At 32.6% G+C, this 20,836-nt stretch overlaps 2 protein-coding genes across 7 annotated transcripts; one reads left to right on the top strand and one right to left on the bottom strand.

The window, feature by feature from the left end:
- Nucleotides 1-4,198: 4,198 nt before the first annotated feature.
- LOC109158696 lies at nt 4,199-5,261 on the bottom strand. Of its 3 annotated transcripts, none has more exons than XM_019306592.1 (2): nt 4,720-5,261; nt 4,199-4,686 (listed from the first exon to the last, which is right to left on the bottom strand). In XM_019306592.1, the coding sequence occupies exons 1-2, from the start codon at nt 5,077-5,079 to the stop codon at nt 4,261-4,263; spliced, it is 786 nt and encodes a 261-aa protein (XP_019162137.1). In that variant the 5' UTR covers nt 5,080-5,261; the 3' UTR covers nt 4,199-4,260. The 3 variants fall into 3 exon arrangements, with proteins under 3 accessions (XP_019162137.1, XP_019162136.1, XP_019162138.1); XM_019306591.1 differs by having other exon boundaries at nt 4,199-4,690; nt 4,724-5,261; XM_019306593.1 differs by having other exon boundaries at nt 4,199-4,693; nt 4,739-5,261.
- Nucleotides 5,262-14,459: 9,198 nt separating this feature from the next.
- LOC109159149 (protein STRUBBELIG-RECEPTOR FAMILY 3-like) lies at nt 14,460-19,753 on the top strand. Of its 4 annotated transcripts, none has more exons than XM_019307190.1 (17): nt 14,460-14,647; nt 15,100-15,266; nt 15,465-15,594; nt 15,680-15,751; nt 15,900-15,965; nt 16,062-16,133; nt 16,230-16,301; nt 16,386-16,457; nt 16,554-16,619; nt 16,771-16,836; nt 17,085-17,470; nt 17,573-17,943; nt 18,318-18,589; nt 18,701-18,839; nt 18,933-19,054; nt 19,182-19,338; nt 19,433-19,753. In XM_019307190.1, the coding sequence occupies exons 2-17, from the start codon at nt 15,161-15,163 to the stop codon at nt 19,493-19,495; spliced, it is 2,232 nt and encodes a 743-aa protein (XP_019162735.1). In that variant the 5' UTR covers nt 14,460-14,647; nt 15,100-15,160; the 3' UTR covers nt 19,496-19,753. The 4 variants fall into 4 exon arrangements, with proteins under 4 accessions (XP_019162735.1, XP_019162732.1, XP_019162733.1 ...); XM_019307187.1 differs by having other exon boundaries at nt 15,059-15,266; XM_019307188.1 differs by lacking the exon at nt 14,460-14,647 and adding an exon at nt 14,758-14,858 and having other exon boundaries at nt 15,059-15,266.
- Nucleotides 19,754-20,836: the final 1,083 nt, after the last annotated feature.

Here is a 20,836-nt window from a genome sequence, read left to right as displayed (position 1 = left end):
GATTTAGCTTTTTAGTACATGTTTGGTTTATTCTTTTCTTCTGATCAGAAGCTGGAATGGAGATTCCCCTCCCACCTTGCCTCATCCTGTTGCCATTCTTACCTAGACACTTAAACCATGATTATCAAACTATTTTTCGGATGCAAAAGGCGAAATCTTTTACCTCAGGGTCTTTAAGAATTGTGGAAGTAGGAAGACTAGTATTCGGTGTTCACAAAGAGTCACCCACTCTACCAATGCTATCAAAATTCGGTTATGCGTTTTTAGATGCAATTTATCAGGATTTCCAAACTATTTAGAGCATGTTTGGTTGGATGAAAAAAGTTTTCATTAAATTTGAGGAAAATTGGATTTTCTTCCGTTTGGTTAATGGAAAACTTTTTTCACATGAAAATATTTTCTAGGGGAGAGGTGATATTTTGTTTTCCATAGAAGTTAGGAAGAAAGTATCACACAATTTTTCCCTTATTACTTTTACTATCATTATCATTATGTAAGGACATTATAGTCTTTATATTCATTATTTCTTATCATTCCAATTCAACCAAATAATGAAATCAATATTCTTTGTAAAAAAAAATTTCACAAACCAAATAATAGAATCAATTTCCTTGATTTCTTTTCCATGACATTTCAATTTCATTTCCCTTTAAATATTTTTTATGAATCAATCAGACTTATTATTTTAATATTGCAATATAATGGATGCAAAATTTGCCCAAGCCAACTATCTATAAAACCATATAGGCACCACCAAATCTATTTTAGCATATCCAAAAACCTGCAAGTAAATTTCTATAGAAAGATTTCTTTCTCAAACAAGAAGCTTGACTGTCACTTAACTATACGAGTGTTAACCGTTGTACAATCGTTATATCCTACACCACGGCGCACATAGCACTGTCCGCCGCGCGCCTCCCAAAACGATGTCGTTTTGGGGTAGTGTTGGGAGGCGCGGTAGGAAGTTGCTGAGATTGTGTATTTGTTCACAACGTTATGTGTATTTGTTCACAACGTTATGTGTATTGGTTCATATAGTTATGTGTATTTTTTATACAATTATGTACATTCTTGTTATACAATTATGTACATCCGAATCAGAAAATTTGTGTGTATTATGTTAAGAGTTGATGTGTATTATGTTAAAAGTTTATGTTTATTATGTATTATGTTAGATTATGTGTATTATCTTTTAAAAAGAGTATGTATATTTTGTTATATAATTATGTACATTCATGTATAACATTATGTGTATTCTAGTATAACATTATGTACATTCTTGAACAGCGGGTTTTTTTTTAAAGAAAAAACTATTGCCATTCACTGGGGCGGGAAATTTCAAAAAAAATAATAATTAAAACGACGTCGTTTTACATCTGGGCGCATAGTGCAACGCGCGCCGTGGTGTAGGATATAACTCAATCATTATTGTGTGGACCATGGTTCACACAAGTTGTGTGGACCATATTTTGTCTACTGTAAAATAATGTACATTTAGTACAAAAATAATGTATATTCAGTACAAAGATAATGTACATTATATACAGGGGATGTACATTATTTTTGTTCTGAGTGTACATTATATTGTATAGTGTATATTCAGTACAAAAATAATGTACTTTTGGTACATTTAAAATGTACTTTTTATTATGGTCCAGATAACATTGTGTAGACCATGTTCCATACAATAATTTGCCGATATAACTACTGCCACCGTTGTATACTTAGTCTTGTGGTCATTCAATAACTTTGAATTGAAAATTTGCCCATTCAGCCAACTTTATTGGACCAGTGGCCCATGAGCCCATCTAACCCAAGATTCTACTGTTCACAAATGTATAAATGTTTTTCTTTCTTATTTATTTATTTATTTATTTATTTAAAAAAAAAAAACAAACTTCTCCAAATTTTCTTAAAAAATGTATAAATAAACATATTTTCATTTTTTTTAAATAAAAATGAAGATTACGTTTACTTCAATTTTCATTCTCCAAGTTAATAAATGTATTCAAAAAGCTTAGCCACTACTCGAGAGTGTACAATGAATAAACATATTCATGTAATAACTCATAAACTATACATACGAGTTTGAGAGGTAAACCACAATAGAGTTACCCTATGCAACATGTACGACCAATAAAGTAGTGTTGACAATAGTTCAATTTGTAACATTTAACTATAAGAGTCATGCTCTGCCTACTCATTATTCATTTTGTTTCAAAGCAATTAGTGGTCATTGGTAACCACCATTACATAAAAACAATCTGAAAATGATAACTAATGACACTTGCTTCCCCAAAGCTAGCGCAACCTTTTTTAACAACACCTCATAACATTATCCACAACAGTTCCTTAGTGTGCCCCAAAGGTAGTACCATTGTCGTTGCATGTTTGACATACATTATTTAAACACGTATCTAGTCCAAAATATATAAATTAATTCAAATATTAGTAGAAAAACCCTTATTTTTACTTTTTTTTTTTTTTTGAAAACTTACTCATTTTCTATTCGACCACTTTATATTTGAGTGACTCATTCCTCTCATTGAGTCCATGTATTATGGTCAAAATATTTGTGTTATTTAATTGTTTAAAATGACAGAATTGACAAATGTCATTATCATAATTTCAAAATTCGAAACGGATCTTTTGCTGGGCTGAATCCAAACTTAGAATACACCAAATTTTTTAAATAACGTAGTAAGTGTCACATTCCATTTTTTTTTTAATTTTTAATTTTGGGATTCTCACTTCCTCCCCACTATTTTAACTCATTTGAGTTTGACAGTGGCAAGAAACTTCAAATCAAATAAACAATTAAATACTACACAAAAAAACAAATAATTTTAAATGAAAAAATTCGAGTCGTATAAATATAAGTTGAGTACTTTTTTAAAGTAACAAAAAAATCGATAACTATTATTTGAAAGTATATAATAAATAAATATCGCTCTGGTGTAAAAATATGTGTAGAACTGCAGAAGCATCCCGGATAGAAGACCCAGTCAACCCCATGGTTTTGAATAATAGTGTAATACTACATGTTCTTTCACTTTCTATTTCATTTTTTACTCCATAATGAGGTGTTATCCTTTGATTGATTTAAATAACAAAGTGGACCACTCTTTTTATTCATTTACCTTAATTTACTCAACAAAATTTATACACATGACGAAAGTTATACTCAATGGCAGTACATATATCATTTTCCCATTGTTTTTAACCAGCTGGCCATCCATAAATGTTCTCCATCAATCTCAACTACTCCTTCCCCATGCCCCCTTCACTTTTTCCCTGTCTCACATAGTCACATTCTACTTGCTAAATTAATTATTACTCAAAATAAAAACCAAATACCTAATATTTTTACACCTAAATTTTACTTTGTTTATTCCATTTTACCTAAATTGTTTACTATTTATAGCTAAATTAACTCTATCTCCTTTATTTTTTAAAAGTACTTCTTAATTATTTTAAATTTAATTTTTGTATTTAATAATATTTTAAATACAATTTTTAAATATTTAAATTTTATGGAAAAAAAAGAAAAAAAAAAGAAAAAAAAAAAAAAACAAACAAACAAACAAAGTAGATACAAGTAAAAAAAAAAAAGTTTATTTTGTCAATGTTTCAGAATTCAGTACATTATTCTGAGCCCTGTCTGACGTACTGTTCAGGGAAAAAGAAAAAGAAAAACAGTCCAAAATCTGTCCCAGAATTAATTTCTTGAAACTACCCACGTCAACTACCTCTTTCCAATAATTGAGTTCCAAAATCCAAACTACCAAAATCTTAGCATATTACTTTTTTTTTTTAAAAACAATTAGCATATTACTTCGTGCATTGTAATTTGTACTTTTTTCATTGTATATCTTTAATAAAGTAGTATCAAATGTATCGATAAAAATCAAACTTATGAAATCTGTACGAATTTAACTCATTGGTGCAGTATACAATATTTAAAAGAAAGACTAAGATTTGAATATAAGAATCAAACTTGTAAAATTCTGTTATCAAAATTATATTTTATTCATTCGATTATACATTTTGAGACCATACATTATTATTTGATGTTGTGATTTTGGGGGATTTTGCAAATATTTTCCCTCCTAAAGTTGATGTCTTTGACTTTTGATTCAATAGATATATGACATAAAGTTGAGAACTCAGAGAAAGGCAATTAGAACAAGATCTAACATTTCTGGAACTTTGAAAAGTACCTGGTTTTATATTGAAATTACGGTTCAACCAGTACAAGTCCTAAAGGAAAATGAAGCATTCCAGGGATACAAGTGGGTTTTCCAGCAATTCGTTGCTATTTGTCGTTTCCCATTTTTCTTTCATGTCTTTGTTCAACTTCCGGTTCTTGTCGCCCACATCGGATCTTACCCGACCCGGTGACTTTCCGGTTTTTCTGGCGGACGGGCTCCGAACCGAGCCCGTTCTTGCTCCTCCGATTTCCCTCCTCGTCGCCGGCGACACTGACCTCCGTCCAGAGTTTTCGTAGTTTTCTTTCCTTGGCCTGCCGGCAGGGGACCGGCGACCAGAATCTCTCCCGGTTCCTGATCTGACTCGGCCGAGAGACGACGGTTCGAACCGCCTCGACGGCGAGTTTCCAACCGATTTCTCTCTGATCACCTCGCCGGGAAATGCCCGGTTCCGGACCCTCGCCGGCGACCTCTGCGGCTTGACGTAGCGCACGCCGTTTTCATGATCCATCTTGTCGGTCGGCGTAGTGGCGGGAACACTCTCGCTGAGAGTGCTGCAGATCTCCGAGGCGGAGAAGTCCTCCGAGAGCTCCTCGGGGTTGAAATCCGTCACGGCGGCGGGTTTCTTGATATCCCCGTCGTTCTGGCGCTGCAGCTTCTCCTGCTCCGGGGTGAATGGCGGATGTTTGTGGGGCCCATAATCCACAGGCTTGGGAACGGTGGGGGTTTCAGAAAGAACCTCCTTAACGGTCTCCTCCTCCAGCAACAACGGGTGGGTGAGCGGCGGAGCTGTAATTCTCTGTTTGGAGTTTGGCGCAGAACGAGAACACGACGGTCCTTTGACGGCGGTGCTAGCGCAGCAATTACCCATTTCGACGGAGAAATGAAATGGAAAAACTCAAGTGGTCATGTAGTTTTAGGCTTCATGTCTGATCTGTGGAGACTCGTGGGAGGAGGAGAGTGGGGTCTCAGAATGGCGGTGGAGGAGACTTTTTGGAAATGGTGAGAACAGAGACTCAAAAGTATATAGACAGTAATGATGGACTTTGGAGTCATAACTATATAGTTTGTCGGTTACTCCATATCGTTTTTTCAACATTCAATTCCCACGTTAAAAATAACTTTCCCTATAAAAGATAAAATCTTTTGCTCCAAAGTCTCATATTGGGGGTCCAATATAATGATAGAAGGATAAATTAAAGTAAGGGAAAATTGTAAAAATGTCCCTCAATAATATGTCAATTATCAATGTCACTCTTGAATTATGAGTGGTGTAAATGTTGCCCCTCAATTATTAAAATGGTGCACATATAGCTCCTTCTGTAACGGACCTGTGGTTCCCCGCCGCTGTCCATCGTTGGTACTTCGAATTGAGGGAGGAAAAAACAATTAAATTACATATTTACTCCGACTTAACGGTGTCCTACACTAACAGGGAACCACATTTTCGCTACGGGAGGAACTATATGTGCACCGTTTTTATAATTGAGGGGCAACATTTACACCACTCATAATTCAGGGGTGACATTGATAATTGACATATTATAGAGGGACACTTTTTACAATTTTCTTTTAAAGTAATTAAATGTAGATCTGTCAAGCACCTTGTAATAAGATTGACATGTAGTGACTATCTCGGTGTAAGGTCAATAACAAACAATTTATAGTCGTTCAATTCAATCAAATTACTTAAATAAGTTTAGTCAACATGCAATACTTAATTAAGACTTTTAATATAATATATAAATTATACAGAAAAATCTTACACATATCACATTAAAATAACATTATTTGTATCTTCGGTTGGAAAACATATTATTGTTAATAAAATTTCCGTTGCAAAATCTTTATAAAATTATGTCATGTTAAAAAGTTGAGCAAATACCAATTTTGATTCCACGAGTATTAGTAAAATGGCAGTTTTGATCCACATGTTTAATTTCTACCAATTTTCATCCACAATTATTGTTTTAGTACCAATTTTAATCCACGACTATTATTTTAGTATCAAAATTCATCATGTCAGTCACCCATCTATTTAAGACATCCCGAAATCTAAAAATTTTAAGGCATTTTCGTCAATTTCAACCTAAGATTCTAATTTGAGCATAAATAAATGAATTTAAACCTTAAGAACGATCCCAATTCGCAGTTCTCCTCCTCATCTTACCTTAATTTGAGGAGGAAAAATGCGAATTTAGATAGATCTTAGGGCTTAAATCCCTTTATTCATGCTTAAATAGGGATCATTATTTGAAAATCACGAAACTACCATTAATAATTTCACATTTCGATATGTCTTAAATGAAATGGTGCTCGGCGTGATGAATTTTGGTACTAAAACAATAGTTGTGGATGAAAATTGGTACTAAAACAATAGTCGTTGATGAAAATTGGTAAGAATTAAATATGTGAACCAAAACTGTCATTTTGCTAATACTTGTGAGATCAAAATTGGTATTTGCTCTTAAAAAGTTCGAGTCAAATATTTTCTTCGAGTAAGAATCAAATTTTGTGGGGTTTAAACTAGATTCAGGTCAAGTATTTTCTCGAGTAAGATAAGATCAAACTTTGTAGGATTTAAACTAAATTCGAATTAACCTCAATATTAATTATTTGATAAGCAAATTCACTTTATTAAAGAAAATAAGCAATAAAAATTAGTTCATTAATCAATATCATACCATCCGGCAGCCGTACATGACATGAAAGAAAGGAAAAAAAAGAAGAAAGAAAATAGGTAAGTTATTAGCGTGGAACACAGAGTCTGGTTCTGATGAAATGCCCAGAATTGAATGGGTACGTGAATGAATGAACACATTGAACATGCATGCATGATACATGTCACGTATTGCAACAACGTACGTACTCCTCCGACAGCACATGTTGTCGGAGAAGTTGGGTGATTATTTTTTATTAGCGATCGTGATTAACCAATAACCAACCAGCTAGTTATTAAGTGACCCATGCATTTTTATTTTGTAACCATATATGATTATTCCAAAAGGCTGAACCACAACCCGGCCCGATAGAACATTTGGGAGGATGTAAATCATGGTGACTTAACTGAGCATGAACCACAAAGGCTAGACCGGTGCTCAATGTGCACAAGGAGCCCCCCTCACTTTGAGAGGTTGCTCCCACACTGCCGCTGGTGAGACTCGATCCCTGGTCATTATTCCAAAGTTTCACCTCTATGACCAGTTGAGCTACCCATGCGGGCAGAGGTATCGTAATCTATATCATTACACTCAGGGGGCGTTTAGTTCGGGTCATCTTATATTACCTAAGTAATCTGGATCTGGTAATGTTATATTACCTTGTTTGGTTCAAGTTATGGGATTACCAGGTAATGTTATATTACTTGAAAGCTGATGTCGCGGTAATGTTTCAAGGTAATGTGATTACCCCCATTTTTTTAGGTAATCTTAGATTACCTTGAATTATTCCAACTTTGCAATTGTTAATTAATCCTTATATAATAATAATAATAATAATAATAATAATAATAATAATAATGAAATTAATATATATTTATTCAAATATACATATGTGCATATTTATATATTTAGTTTTTTTTTTAATATTTAAGCTTTGATATACATTCATAAATATATATTACTAAGGACATTATTGTAAATTGATCCATATAATCTAAAATATAACCCTGAACCAAACAAGGTAATATTATATTACACCATTCAAACCAAACACACAAGGTAATCTTATATTCCCAAAATCTCACATTACCTTCCAGGAGATAATCCTATTACCTGGGGTAATCCAAGATTTCGTGAACCAAACGCCCCCTCAGTGATATTAATGCATCTTCTTCTTATTGATTGATGAGGTAGTGGGCTTTAATTTCAGTCCAAATCTGACTATACCACCAGAATGGAGGCCCGAGCATTAATTAGATCAAAGGATGGTTGGAATTTATGGCAGACCATCATTATTCATGCACCATGATCTACAGAGTCATATCGATCATAAATAAAAAGTATATTTTTAATATATTAAAAGTATATTATTTGAGTGTATAAAATATATTATTTTATATACTATTAAAATAATGTACATTCAATACACAAATAACGTGTGTAGTTTGAAATTCTTGGGGCTTGTTGTTTATTGGTTTCTCGCTATTTTTACTCCAATCCAAAGATATTATAACTAGGGGTCTCAGCTCCCCTGCAAATGTCATCATATTCTCAATGAGCACTTGACTTCTCTGGTTCATATGGTATTCTTTTCTTTTGGGGTAACTTGCTTAATTTATTTAAAATTTGTATAGCTCCGTAGGTTATGATTTGAGCCTAATTTTCAATAGGAATAAGGTTCAAATTGGCCACTGAACGTAACCTGAAAATGCAATTAGGCTACTGAACGAAAAAAAAGTGCAATTAGGCCACTGAACACTCCAAAAATGTGCAATTTCACCTGACAGCAGGTTACCCTTAATTTTAGCAGGTTATCTGCTTACGTGGCAGCTGAGTTGTCATTTTTAATAAATTTTAAATATTTTTTAATAAATTTTAATAATAAATTTTTATTTAAGTTTTTTTTTAAAGAATAAAAACGACTTTATTTTATTTTTTATTTATTTATTTTTCAATTTTTTATAAAATTTATTATTAAAATTAATTATTAAAATTATTTAAAAATTATTAAAAATGCCAACTCAGCTGCCACGTAAGCAGGTAACCTGCTAAAATTGATGGTAACCTGCTATCCGGTGAAATTGCATACGTTTGGAGAGTTCAGTGGTTTAATTGCACGATTTTGGAGTGTTCAGTGGCCTAATTGCACTTTTTTTCGTTCAGTAGCCTAATTGCATTTTCAGGCTACATTCAGTGGCCAATTTGAACCTTATTCCTTTTCAATATTATTTCTTATAGAGCAAACGGACACTTGCGGCCCCATGTCACAAAGTTTAGGTGTAAGTGCAACAAATAACACTTTTGGAATTTGGAATCTCGTGGTTATTAAAGTAACTGCTCGATCAATTCTAATTATTACACAATTTGATCATATAGTGAGGGGTTATATGTGAAATCCGGGTACCCACGCAAAGAAATGCCATATTGGTATCAAATTTTAATTTACAAAAATGTCTATAATTACTACTTGAAAATATATTATAATAAAACATGTATTGTGGTCTTAGTAATCAAGAGACTACAAAAAAAATAAATTAATTTAAATTGTTCATAAGTTCATAACTGAAGTGCATAATAAAAATATATATAAATATTGCGTTTGCATTTTATACTTTGATGGACTCAAAAAGGGGGCAAACTATGGTCCACACAATGTTACGTGAACCATAACAAAAAATATATTTTTAATATACTAAATGTACATTATTTTTGTACTGGATGTATATTATACAATATAATATACATCTTTTGAATACAATGTACATTATTTTTGTATTGAATGTACATTATTTTATACTGAATGAACATTTATTTACAGTATACAAAATATGGTCCACACAATTTGTGTGGACCATGATTGAAAAAAAAGTCGGTCGAACCCATTTTGCCAAACAGGCTATACAATTAAAATTTAATGTATTGGGCCGTTTTCTGATTTTCAAAGATGAAGCCTTTGTCCAGTTTCCAACCAATCATAAGTAGGCCTAGACCCGCATACATATAGATACAATCCTTTTTTTTTTTTTTTTCTATTTAAATTAAAGCAAATAACGTTGTTGAACTTGGTCATGTTTCATGTGACTTGAACTTGTTGAGTCATGCAACTTTGAGGAGAACTAGAGAAGGAATTGTGTACACTTGAATTCCCCCCAACTTAATTTATAGACGGTCATTTTGAATTGCATTTCTCCTTAATCCTTATTTAGCCGATGTTACGTTGTTGAAGACTTAAAGTAACTTGGTTATGTTTCATGTGGCTTGCACTCAAACCAGTTGAATCATGCAACGTCAAGGATAACGAATTTTGAACAATTGCATTCCCCCTAATCATTCTCCTTATCATATCTTAATTTTGAATTGTAACGTATCAGTTTACACATAAAAATTTAACATCTTCAAACCTTATTTATTTCGTTTTCTTCTCTAAAATTGAGGTTTTGTTACTAGTAGATAGTACAGATTAAACTATCTAAAACTTATTCAATTTTTTTTTCTTCACATTTATAGATTAATCTCTATGATGATGATATATATTTGATACAAGCTAAACATGAATATGTCTGGTTATACTAAATATTATTAATTATATCAATGTTTGGTTAACTTTTATAATAATCATTAATCCAATCAAGCCTCCAAGCAGTGGATATATATATATATATATATATATATATATATATATATATATATATATATATATATATATATATATATATATATATATATATATATATATATATATATATATATATATATATATATATATATATATATATATATATATATATATATATATATATATATATATATGCTTCCAACATACATCAATTGTTTAATCCGTGACCCATTCTTGTGGACATTGCAAACAAAAACTGTAAATTTGAAGCTTTGTTTGATTTACGTACGTACTAACACCAATACTTGCACTTCTTTTATTTTTTATTTATGTACGTAATTTTCAAAGGTGCAGTTGACAAGCATAAGTTACCATATTATTATTAATCCAGCATTTATTATCCAAGTAATTGTTGCATGTATATGCATTATATTACATTTAAATGTATTTGTGTAATTAAAACAACTATATATATATATATATATATATATATATATATATATATATATATATATATATATACATACATACATACATATACACACACACATACAATTTTAAATTAGTGCAAAAAATACCCATATTGATGTGACAATGTCATGGTATTAAAGTATTAGGTTTTTAGAATTATTTCATTCTAAAATTCTAAAATTTCAAAGGAAAAAATAACTCAATAAATGTATACTACAAATATGAGTCCAATAGTGCAAAATACTCCCTCGAGTTCAATTGCATATATTTTTATTTCTTCCACTTACTTCCTGACATGCATTAGTACTAGGGTAGTTCTCTCTCACACACACACACACTATATATATATATATATATATATATATATATATATATATATATATATATATATATATATTACTTTCCCTAAATTTACAACATTTTCGGTATTCTTACTATGTATGATGTAGTTTTTGTGTGTGGAACTGTGGATATAAGGAGATAAAAGGTCTAAACAAATTTATGTCACTATGTGCAATACTAACAAGGTTAATGTAAAAAAACAGGTTCACGTATTTCTTTATAAGATAATCAAAGACTTTTAGTCTACTAGAAAAAATTTGTCTTAATATGAATATATTTGGTTGAACACATGTTTATTTTAATTAAACGAGATATCTAATTGTTTTCATAGCATGAAATTGAAGTTGGAGCCTTTTGGATATTTTCATTCTTTTGTATGCAAATTAAAAATAGCCATTAAGATACATGCTAATAATAACTTCATTACATAGTTGTAACCTTAATTGTTGGCTACAAAATGACAAGACGAATCTGAGATTCAGGTTATATGAAATAATGACTAATAATGAGTGACAATGACAAATGAAGTTTCTTGCCTTGAATCTGCAATATAATGACTATTAAACAAAAAATCATTAGAGTTAGTTGATTAATGTTAATTTTAATTGGCAAAAACTTGTGTGAAACTGTCTCAATAGATAATCAAAGTAACAAATATTTCATTCTTGATTTAGTATTGCATACATTTGCTAGTATAAATATTACATTTGCATATTGATCTGTCCTAACTCGATTATTCTCACAAAAAATCTATGAGATAGTCTTACACAAGTGTGACCAATTTTAATTAGCATTGTTTTATGTAGAAAGGATGTCCTAATTACACGTTTGTCAATGTGCGTAATGAAAGGATGGATGGGGGCTGTATATGAGCTGTGATTTTGGTTGCACCATGGAACAATTTTGTCTCATCTTCCAACTAAACGCATATTAAGTATTCAAACTTGTGCAATGGGATAAAGACATATAACGGTGGTTTTTGGGTAAAATGTTATCTCAGCAGCTGAGCTATTTTATTTTATTAAGGATAACAATAACAATTCTATCTGAATTTGATTAAGGGGTGTATTTAATCAATACTTTTATAAACTTGTAACGACATTAAAAATTTGGTGGTATTCTATTTAGGGTCCATTTAGAAAGCAGGAAAATCACTTCTGGAAAATGGTTTCTAGAAAATGAGTCATTTTCCGGAAAATATTTTCCTTTTTCAGTGTTTGGTTCATTTTCTGGAAAATGAGTAGAATGATATAATTAAATATTTTAATTATTTTATTTAGAATAAAAAAATACATTTTAAATGTTTAAAACTAAAAAAAAAATAATAATAATTATGGTTTCCGGCGGAACTCAATTCTGCCAGAAACTATATTAAAAAAAAATGAAATAGCAAATGGCGGAAAATGACATCCGCCAAATTTTGGCGAAAGTCATTTTCCGCCAAATTGAGCACATTTTTGTAGTCAACGGAAAATGAATTCCGTTGACTGGATTTTTCAAGTTTAGGCAAACACCAAAAACCCGGAAAATGATTTCCAGAAATCATTTTCCGAGTTTCCAAACACATCCTTAGACTTTTAAATACTCTTTAAAAGTATATTGGTATTGGATTCTTACTTTTAAAGCATTTTAAAAGTATAATAGTATTCAAATCAAATTTTTGTAGTCTTTAAAAGTCTACTGTTTTAAAAACTTACTAACTTTTATAGATTCTATCAAAATATGATTTCTGTAGACTTTTCTTTTACAAATATAAATAGTTGAAATCTAACCCACACCCTCCAAACTTTTCAACTTTCTCTATAAACTTTTTGTAGACACATTTTTTGTCTTATATTAGCTGATTTTTCATACTTATTAGACTCATAATATAATGTTTAATGAGTTCAAATTTAGAATGGGAATACGTGCTCGCTTGATTACTTGCATTAACCTAACAATTTGAATTTAGAGGGCGTTTGATAGTCAAGATAAAATTTTATAGAGAATTTAAGAGGTGAAAAAATAATTCTCAGGTGTTGGTGTAATATTTCATTTAAGAAAGTTTGAGTCAACTAGAAATTTAATTCCTTGTTTCCAAAAAAGAAATCTAATTCCATGATAGTAAGGAAAGTAAATCTAACGGATATAATGATTTTTTTCGAGTGATTGAGAATGAATAAAATTTATTCCCAAGTTAAAAGACTCATAAATATAAAAAAATATCTCCTTCCACTATGAAGAATAATGACACTATTTATCGAAGGAAATTTACATCTAGATATGTATGATGATGTTGTGCTATTTTAAGTGTTATTTTATTTCAACGTGTGTATGTATATATATAGATCAGAGTTTTTTTACTGAAGAATTTTCATCTATTTGCTACATGTTTCACCGTGTATATATATATATAATTAACAATTCTAAGTGTTATACATGTATACCTAAAAATATATCATATATTCCAAATTTTTTTATAATATATTATAAATAATGTATTAATAAAAATTATGAAATGTAATTGATTGTGAGGAAATGGTTTTACTCCCCGTCGAGTATTACCCTCCCTACCTTGTCTCATTCTTGATTTAATACATGATTTAAAAAATTTAATACATGATTTTTGAATTCATTTTGCAGTTATGTAATATGTTGGAATTCCATCTCTATTTTTAAAATACTAAATTACGGGTAAAATCCTATATTAAATAACATAATTTGTGATCATAAATATTACAACATTCCAATAATATACTTTGTGTTTAGACATTTTGATTATATTTATATTTATTTCATTCTTTATTTTTTAAAACATACTTTAAAAAAAGAATTATTGATCATAATTTTTAATAGAAAATTTTATTTATCAAAGGTCTTGTGGTCAAACGACATAACTGTAACTCTTCTAAATAAAAAGTCACAAGTTCAAGATAATAAAGAAGGAGAGCTTGTCATGTGGAGTAAATTCATTAATCATTAACCTATTTTTTCTTAATCTTTAGTCTTTCTTTTTTAAAAATTTAAATTTATTACAAAAAAGGTGTACACATCAGCATGCCAGCAATGGCGTATATAGCTTTTCGTTACACTTTTGTGCGGCTTGCACAAAGTATACCAATGGCGCCGACTCCCAACGGTACACTAATACTCTTTCAAATCAAAATTTGTGCAAAAATTTCAAACACCTAAAAACTAAAAACGTTCGTTACAAAATCTATTCTATTCTGGTTTCTTGAGTCGAAGGATTAAAGTCAGCTACAAGCTCTTCGTCTCCCTCCACAATAACAAGGAAGAAGTCGTCGAGCTTATACCTCACTGTTCTCATCGTTGCGTACAGACAATCAGACATAGCCCATAATCCCAGACTCGTATGCGTTTGGCTCTTCTTTCCATGATTTTTCTTTTTCATAATTTCACTTGAATTACTTGAATTCTTTTTTGATTTATTATCTAAACTACTTTAATTTATGTTGTATCAATCAAAGCTCAAAACTTTTTTCAGTATAATGTGTGTGGGAGCTGTTGTTCCTTTGGTGGGTTTGGTGAATACTGCACTCCGTATTCTTTGTATCGAAAGATGTGAGGGGTTTTTGAAACTTTTTGAATTCTCAATGATGGGTCCTGTTAGTTTGACTGAATAACTTTACCTTGGTGCTATGAACAGTCTTCTCCGTTTTTTTTTTCTTTGTTCTGCTCAGAGAATCGAATTCTGGGAATGTCGTTTAGCTGAGTTTGCTTTCAGATTTCATTATTTGTGATGAAAATTCATATGCTTTTAGGGTTTTAAGGAGGTTTCTGTGATAAAGTTGTGGGCTTGCAGAGATAAAAGGACAGGGAGAGGGGAAGAAGGGATTTTGGAGTGTCCGAGGTTGCCATCGCTGATGATGGGTAGGGCGAAGAGTGAAATTTGTATGAGAATGAGAGATTTCATGGTTTTGGCCATTTTTGCAGCTTCAACTTGCTGGGGATTTACAGACCCTAGAGATGGTAAGACTTTAAGAGCATTTTATTGGTGTTTTGTTTTTATTTTATTTTTCTCATATATACATTTTCCATTCTTTATTGCTAAGTTATAGCTATTTTGTGCTTTCCTGTTGTTTGTATGCGAAATTCAGATCTTGTTTTCTACACAGTGACCTTATTGATGGGATCTTAATTTACTTTTGTTGTATTCTTGTTCTTCAGTTTATGCTATTAATAGTATATATGCCAGTTTGGGCTTCCCTCTGCTTCCTGGGTGGGTTCCATTTGGAGGAGATCCCTGCGAGGAGCATTGGCAAGGTGTGCTCTGTGTCAACGCCAATATAACTGGGATGTAAGAATGTTCTCGCTTTAGTTGCTTGTGATTGCAGGGTTTATGAGTTAGTTTCTGATGTTATCGATGTTATTCTGATGGACAGTGTTCTTAATGATTCGAATTTGGGTGGTGAGCTGAGCGAGGACTTGGGAAGTTTTGCTTCGATCATACAAATGTAATTGCTTAAACTTTATTAGTGGGATGGGTTCCCCGTTCCCCCCGAGTTATCATGATTCATGATTCTGAAAAGTTAGTCTAAAACCTGCTAGTGTACTGTGTAAAACTGCTCATTTTATTAATGTTTTTGTTTGTTATTGATTCAGAGATTTCAGCAACAACCACATTGGAGGCAGCATACCATCCAATTTACCTAGTACTGTAAAAACCTTGTATGTACCAAAGTTGTAACATCAACTAAGCTGCAGGCCACCGTTTTCTACAAGCATAAATCTTTTTTTTTTTTTTTTTTTTTTTTTTGTTTATAGTTTTCTTTCAGGTAACCAGTTCACAGGGAGCATTCCAGATACACTATCCACGTTAGGCCAACTATCTGACTTGTATGCTCTTTCTTTTCCACCCTCACATTTTCGTTTAGTGTGGTTTTTAAAGATTTTTGTTATTTTATTTTGGTTTTACTCTAACGCTCCCTGTAGTTCACTGAGCAACAACCATTTGACTGGAGCGATACCGGATGCTTTTCAACAGCTTAAATATGTGATAAATTTGTAAGCATTCTGGTTTTCTTCTTTGTTTTTATGTTTACTCTCTCATGTACAAGTTGAGATTGGAGCTTTTAAATTATATTGCAGGGATTTGTCTGGGAACAACTTGAGTGGTCAACTTCCTCCTTCAATTGGGAATTTGTCATCGCTCACCACCTTGTATGTATTCATTCTCCTTAGTTTCTAAATAAAGAATCGACTTAGGAATTTTGGTTTTGCCTTCTACTTATGAACCTTTGCCTTGACCTTTTGCAGGCACGTGCAAAACAATCAGTTGTCTGGTTTCCTCGATGTTTTACAGGATCTTCCTCTAACAGATTTGTACTCTTCTATCCCCAACACCTGAAAACCGTATCTAAAAGTTTCAATTTATATTGGAAAAGATTTTATTTTTTTTCTTCTCTTGGTTCCTCGAAATCATCTCCAAAGTTCAATATTTCATCTCTAGCTGATCATGCTTATTCATTCACAGAAACATAGAGAACAATCTGTTCTCTGGGCCTATACCCGATAAATTACAGAACATACCAAACTTCAGGTGACAGTCAATAACCATGCTGTTTTATCAATTTAACTTGCTCTTTTCTGACTGTTGAGTATATAACCATTAATGTGCAATCCAACTATTAGCTTAGGCTTTTAGTTGAGATGGAGCACATGCTTCAATTTGGTATCAGAGCCAGGCCAAAGGTCATGAGCTTCAATTCTGACATGTCAAGCTGGATTAAATCCAAGGTTTTATGCTATTTTGGCTACATTTTAGTTTTGATCTGCTTCGTTTTGCAGAAAAGATGGAAACCCTTTCAACACTACTATCATCCCTTCACCGCCTGCATCATCACCTTCTCCATCACCATCGCCATCCCCATCACCATCTGGAGTTCATCCTCCTCAATTAGTACCGCATAGCGAAGCTTCAGGACCCTCAGCACAACTTCACATTGGGCAAAAGCATAATGGTTCGAGGAGCACCAGGTGGATTGTTATTGCAGGACTGGTGATAGTTGTACTGCTTCTCCTAGGGTTATGCATTTATATGTCACGATACTGCAAAAAAGGACAACGTTTCAATAAGGAGCAAAATGGACATGATATAAGTGCATATAATTTACCCAGGGAAAACCCCATGTATGACCAATCTTTGCAGAAACGTGATTACCGAGCAGATAAAGGTGAATCAATGTTTCTTATCTCGCTGAATCTGGTTTAAAATGGCTTCTTTTTCATTCTTGATAAATAAATAACACAGCTACACTTGTCAATGTCATGAGCAGTTGTAAAACCTGTGACTAAGGACCAAGGAAATAATAGCTCAGTAACAATGCCAGAAACTGCATGGACAAAATATTCAAAGAGAAAGCCTTCTTGGTCTGAGAAGGATGACGATCATCAGTTGGATATGGCAGCCGTGGATATCCTCCCGCCACCCCCACCTCCTTTCTTAACTCTCCCTGCTGAACGGATGATTCTAGATGCAAATTTGCCTCCAATAACCACACGCAAGCTTGCTTGCATGAACTTGAGCTCTGAAAAGTGCTACACTGTTGCTGCTCTCCAGCAATATACAAACAGCTTTTCTCAGGATAATCTTATCGGAGGAGGCATGCTTGGCAGAGTGTTCAAAGCCGAACTCCCTGGTGGAAAGGTACGTATGAGTCTGGCACCTTCACCTTTTATAAATAAAGGAAGCATGTGGTTCATCTCAACTAAAAGCCTAAGCTGATAGTTGGATTGCATATTAATGGTTATATGCTCAACACGCCCCCTCACGTGTGCGGTGGGTTCCAAGCAACACGTGGACCCTAGTCGCTTATCGGGTGACATAGTAACCTTTGGTCTAGCTCTGATACCAAATTAAAGCATGTGCTCCATCTCAACTAAAAGCCTAAGCTGATAGTTGAATTGCACATTAATGGTTATATGCTCAACATAAATATGCAAAGGGCTTTGATGCATGCAGAATGCAATGAAACTCTAATCCATTTTTAATGATGTTTTTTTTTTTTTTTTTTTTTAAAGCTCTTGGCGGTCAAGAAGTTGGATACAGCTTTGGCAAGTTGTCAAAGTGATCAAGATTTTGTTCAGCTGATCTCCACAATGTCGAGACTTGAACATGAAAGCATTGTTAGACTCGTGGGTTACTGTGTAGAACATGGGCAGCGGCTACTAGTATATGAGTACTACAATAATGGCACCCTTTATGAGGCATTGCATGTAGATGAGGAGATGCATAGACAACTTTCATGGAATGTTCGAGTACGCATTGCACTTCAAGCTGCCAGAGCTCTAGAGTAAGTATAATATAGTATAGAACCTATGTTCTTCCATTATATATATCTTAAAGACACCATTTTTAAGCTGTTATTATTCAGAATCTGAATCTTTGATGTTTCACAACAAAGGTATATGCATGAGGTCTGTCACCCACCAGTTTTGCACCGGAATTTTCGATCTGCTAATGTCCTTTTGGACAAGGAGCTCACCGTACACGTTTCAGACTGCAGTCTGGCTACTCTTGTGCCATCTAAGTCCATGGCTATGGTAATGCATAATTAGATTTTTTGAAAAAAATGATTCCTCCATTTTCCTTGTTTTTTGAGAAATGTTGCTAGCTTCAATTAAATTATGTATCAGCTGCAACGTTGTGGTTATGGTGCACCAGAACTTGAACTTGGAAGCTATACTTATCAGAGCGATGTTTACAGCTTCGGAGTAGTTTTGTTAGAGCTACTCACAGGGCGGAAATCTTATGACAGGTAACCACACTAAGAAGATTGAATCCAACCAATTAGCCAGTCTAACTCATGATCTTATAAACCCATATGTTCTCTCTTATTTTATCATTGTGGGACTCTTAACAAACTGCAAAAACTCAAATTCTAGGTCACGGCCTCGAGGTGAACAATTTCTGGTTAGATGGGCTGTCTCACAACTTCACGACATAGATGCATTATCAAGAATGGTTGATCCTTCTCTAGCTGGTGCATATCCATCCAAGTCTTTATCTCGGTTTGCTGACATAATTTCATTGTGCATCCAGGTCAGTGTTATTTTTCCTCTTGTATATTTACGAAAACTGAATGCTTTCAAGAGCTTTTGTTTTATGTTTTAATATTGTCTGTTTGAATTGGCAGCCGGAGCCAGAATTCAGGCCACCAATGTCTGAAATCGTCCAGAATCTCCTGCACATGATGTAGATACCCTTGAGAGCAGGAAGTGAAAGAGAGGATATTAAATCTGGGAATGGATGTTTGTGGTAGATTGTGTTTAGTTCTGAGGTACCAAGAGATCAGAACATCATCTTAGGTACATGTTTTAATAGTACAAAAGTAGCTACATAACATTTATATGTTCTTGGATGAAGAAGAGATGTAAATATTATTGTTATAGTGTAGTGGCTTGTTTTGTTTGAAGTTGTTGAGAGGTATATCTTTTGTATCCATCTCTTTTAGATTTCTCTATCTTGCAAACTGCCTCACTTTTCTGCTGCTCTGCTTCTTTTTATGGCTTTAATTGTAGTTCTGTTAAAAGTTAATAATCAATTTTTTTAGATCAGTGATATTGTTAGATTTCTTGTTATTAATCTTTTACTGATTACGGATGCTGTTTACTAATTAATATGACTACGTGAGAAATCAAAATTATTTATGAAAAAAAAATGTTGGTAAATTATTGAAATTTTTAAGTATTTAATTTATGTTGATATTGTCCATGTGACCTAGACCCTTTTGGTTGATTAGTTCGATTGGTCAGCTCAATATATCATCCATGGAGTGATAACAAGCTCAACTCTCAAATAAAAAGTTAGGATTGATTTGGTCTATCAATTTGGGTAGATTAACTTTAAGTTCAATTATCCAAAAATATCTATTCCAGCTAACAAGTAAATCAAAATAATTGCTCATAGTTTAATCGCAAATCTAGTTGTCACACCAATCTTATAACAAAATCCACAAATTCACTCAACTCTCCTATCACTACTTCACCCGGTTAGACTTTCACACTCCCATCAACATTATATTAATCTTAATCATTGATAATTTCGGTGCTAATGAAGAGCTTAGAGAAAGTCATAAACCCTAAATAATGATAGAAATTAAAAGGGAAAATTGCATCTTTAGTCCCTGAGTTATACCCAAGTTTCGATTCAGTCCTTAAGTTATGATCGTATCCATTTTTAGTCCCTCAGTTATGAACGAAGTAGTGCATTTGGTCCCCGACCGTTAAAATTGACAGAAAAATTAAAAAATATTTAAAATTTGAGGAGTAAAGTAGGAAATTCATATTTTATTCTCCTTATATCAAAACCACTTTCACAACATTATTTTTCACTTCTTAGCCTCTTATTTCAAGATTGTTCAGTTCTAAAAATATTTTAATAACTTTAGTATGACTCGTTAGGAACATGACTCTCGTATAACAAACTTAAGACTTAGCACAAACTAAGAAACACTTGATCATTGTCTTCAGACGTGTGAAACACACTATCTTATCAATTTTCAATTTTCTTTACCAAGCAACAAATGTAATCAAACCAG

The sequence above is a fragment of the Ipomoea nil genome, unplaced genomic scaffold (assembly GCF_001879475.1).
Source record: "Ipomoea nil cultivar Tokyo-kokei standard unplaced genomic scaffold, Asagao_1.1 scaffold2826, whole genome shotgun sequence".
Taxonomy (NCBI): domain Eukaryota; kingdom Viridiplantae; phylum Streptophyta; class Magnoliopsida; order Solanales; family Convolvulaceae; genus Ipomoea; species Ipomoea nil.
The sequence above is the reverse complement of the archived record's forward strand: the minus strand, read 5'-3'. Positions and strand labels throughout refer to the sequence as shown.

Bases quoted from the DNA above. Each gene is read 5' to 3' on its own strand.
- LOC109158696 (XM_019306592.1), bottom strand. From the start codon at position 5,079: ATGGGTAATTGCTGCGCTAGCACCGCCGTCAAAGGACCGTCGTGTTCT. The intron at 4,687-4,719 runs ATGGATCATGAA...CGCTACGTCAAG, and splicing joins CCACTACGCCGACCGACAAG to CCGCAGAGGTCGCCGGCGAG.
- LOC109159149 (XM_019307190.1), top strand. From the start codon at position 15,161: ATGATGGGTAGGGCGAAGAGTGAAATTTGTATGAGAATGAGAGATTTC. The intron at 15,966-16,061 runs GTATGTACCAAA...TTTTGTTTATAG, and splicing joins CCTAGTACTGTAAAAACCTT to TTTTCTTTCAGGTAACCAGT. The intron at 16,134-16,229 runs GTATGCTCTTTC...CGCTCCCTGTAG, and splicing joins TTAGGCCAACTATCTGACTT to TTCACTGAGCAACAACCATT.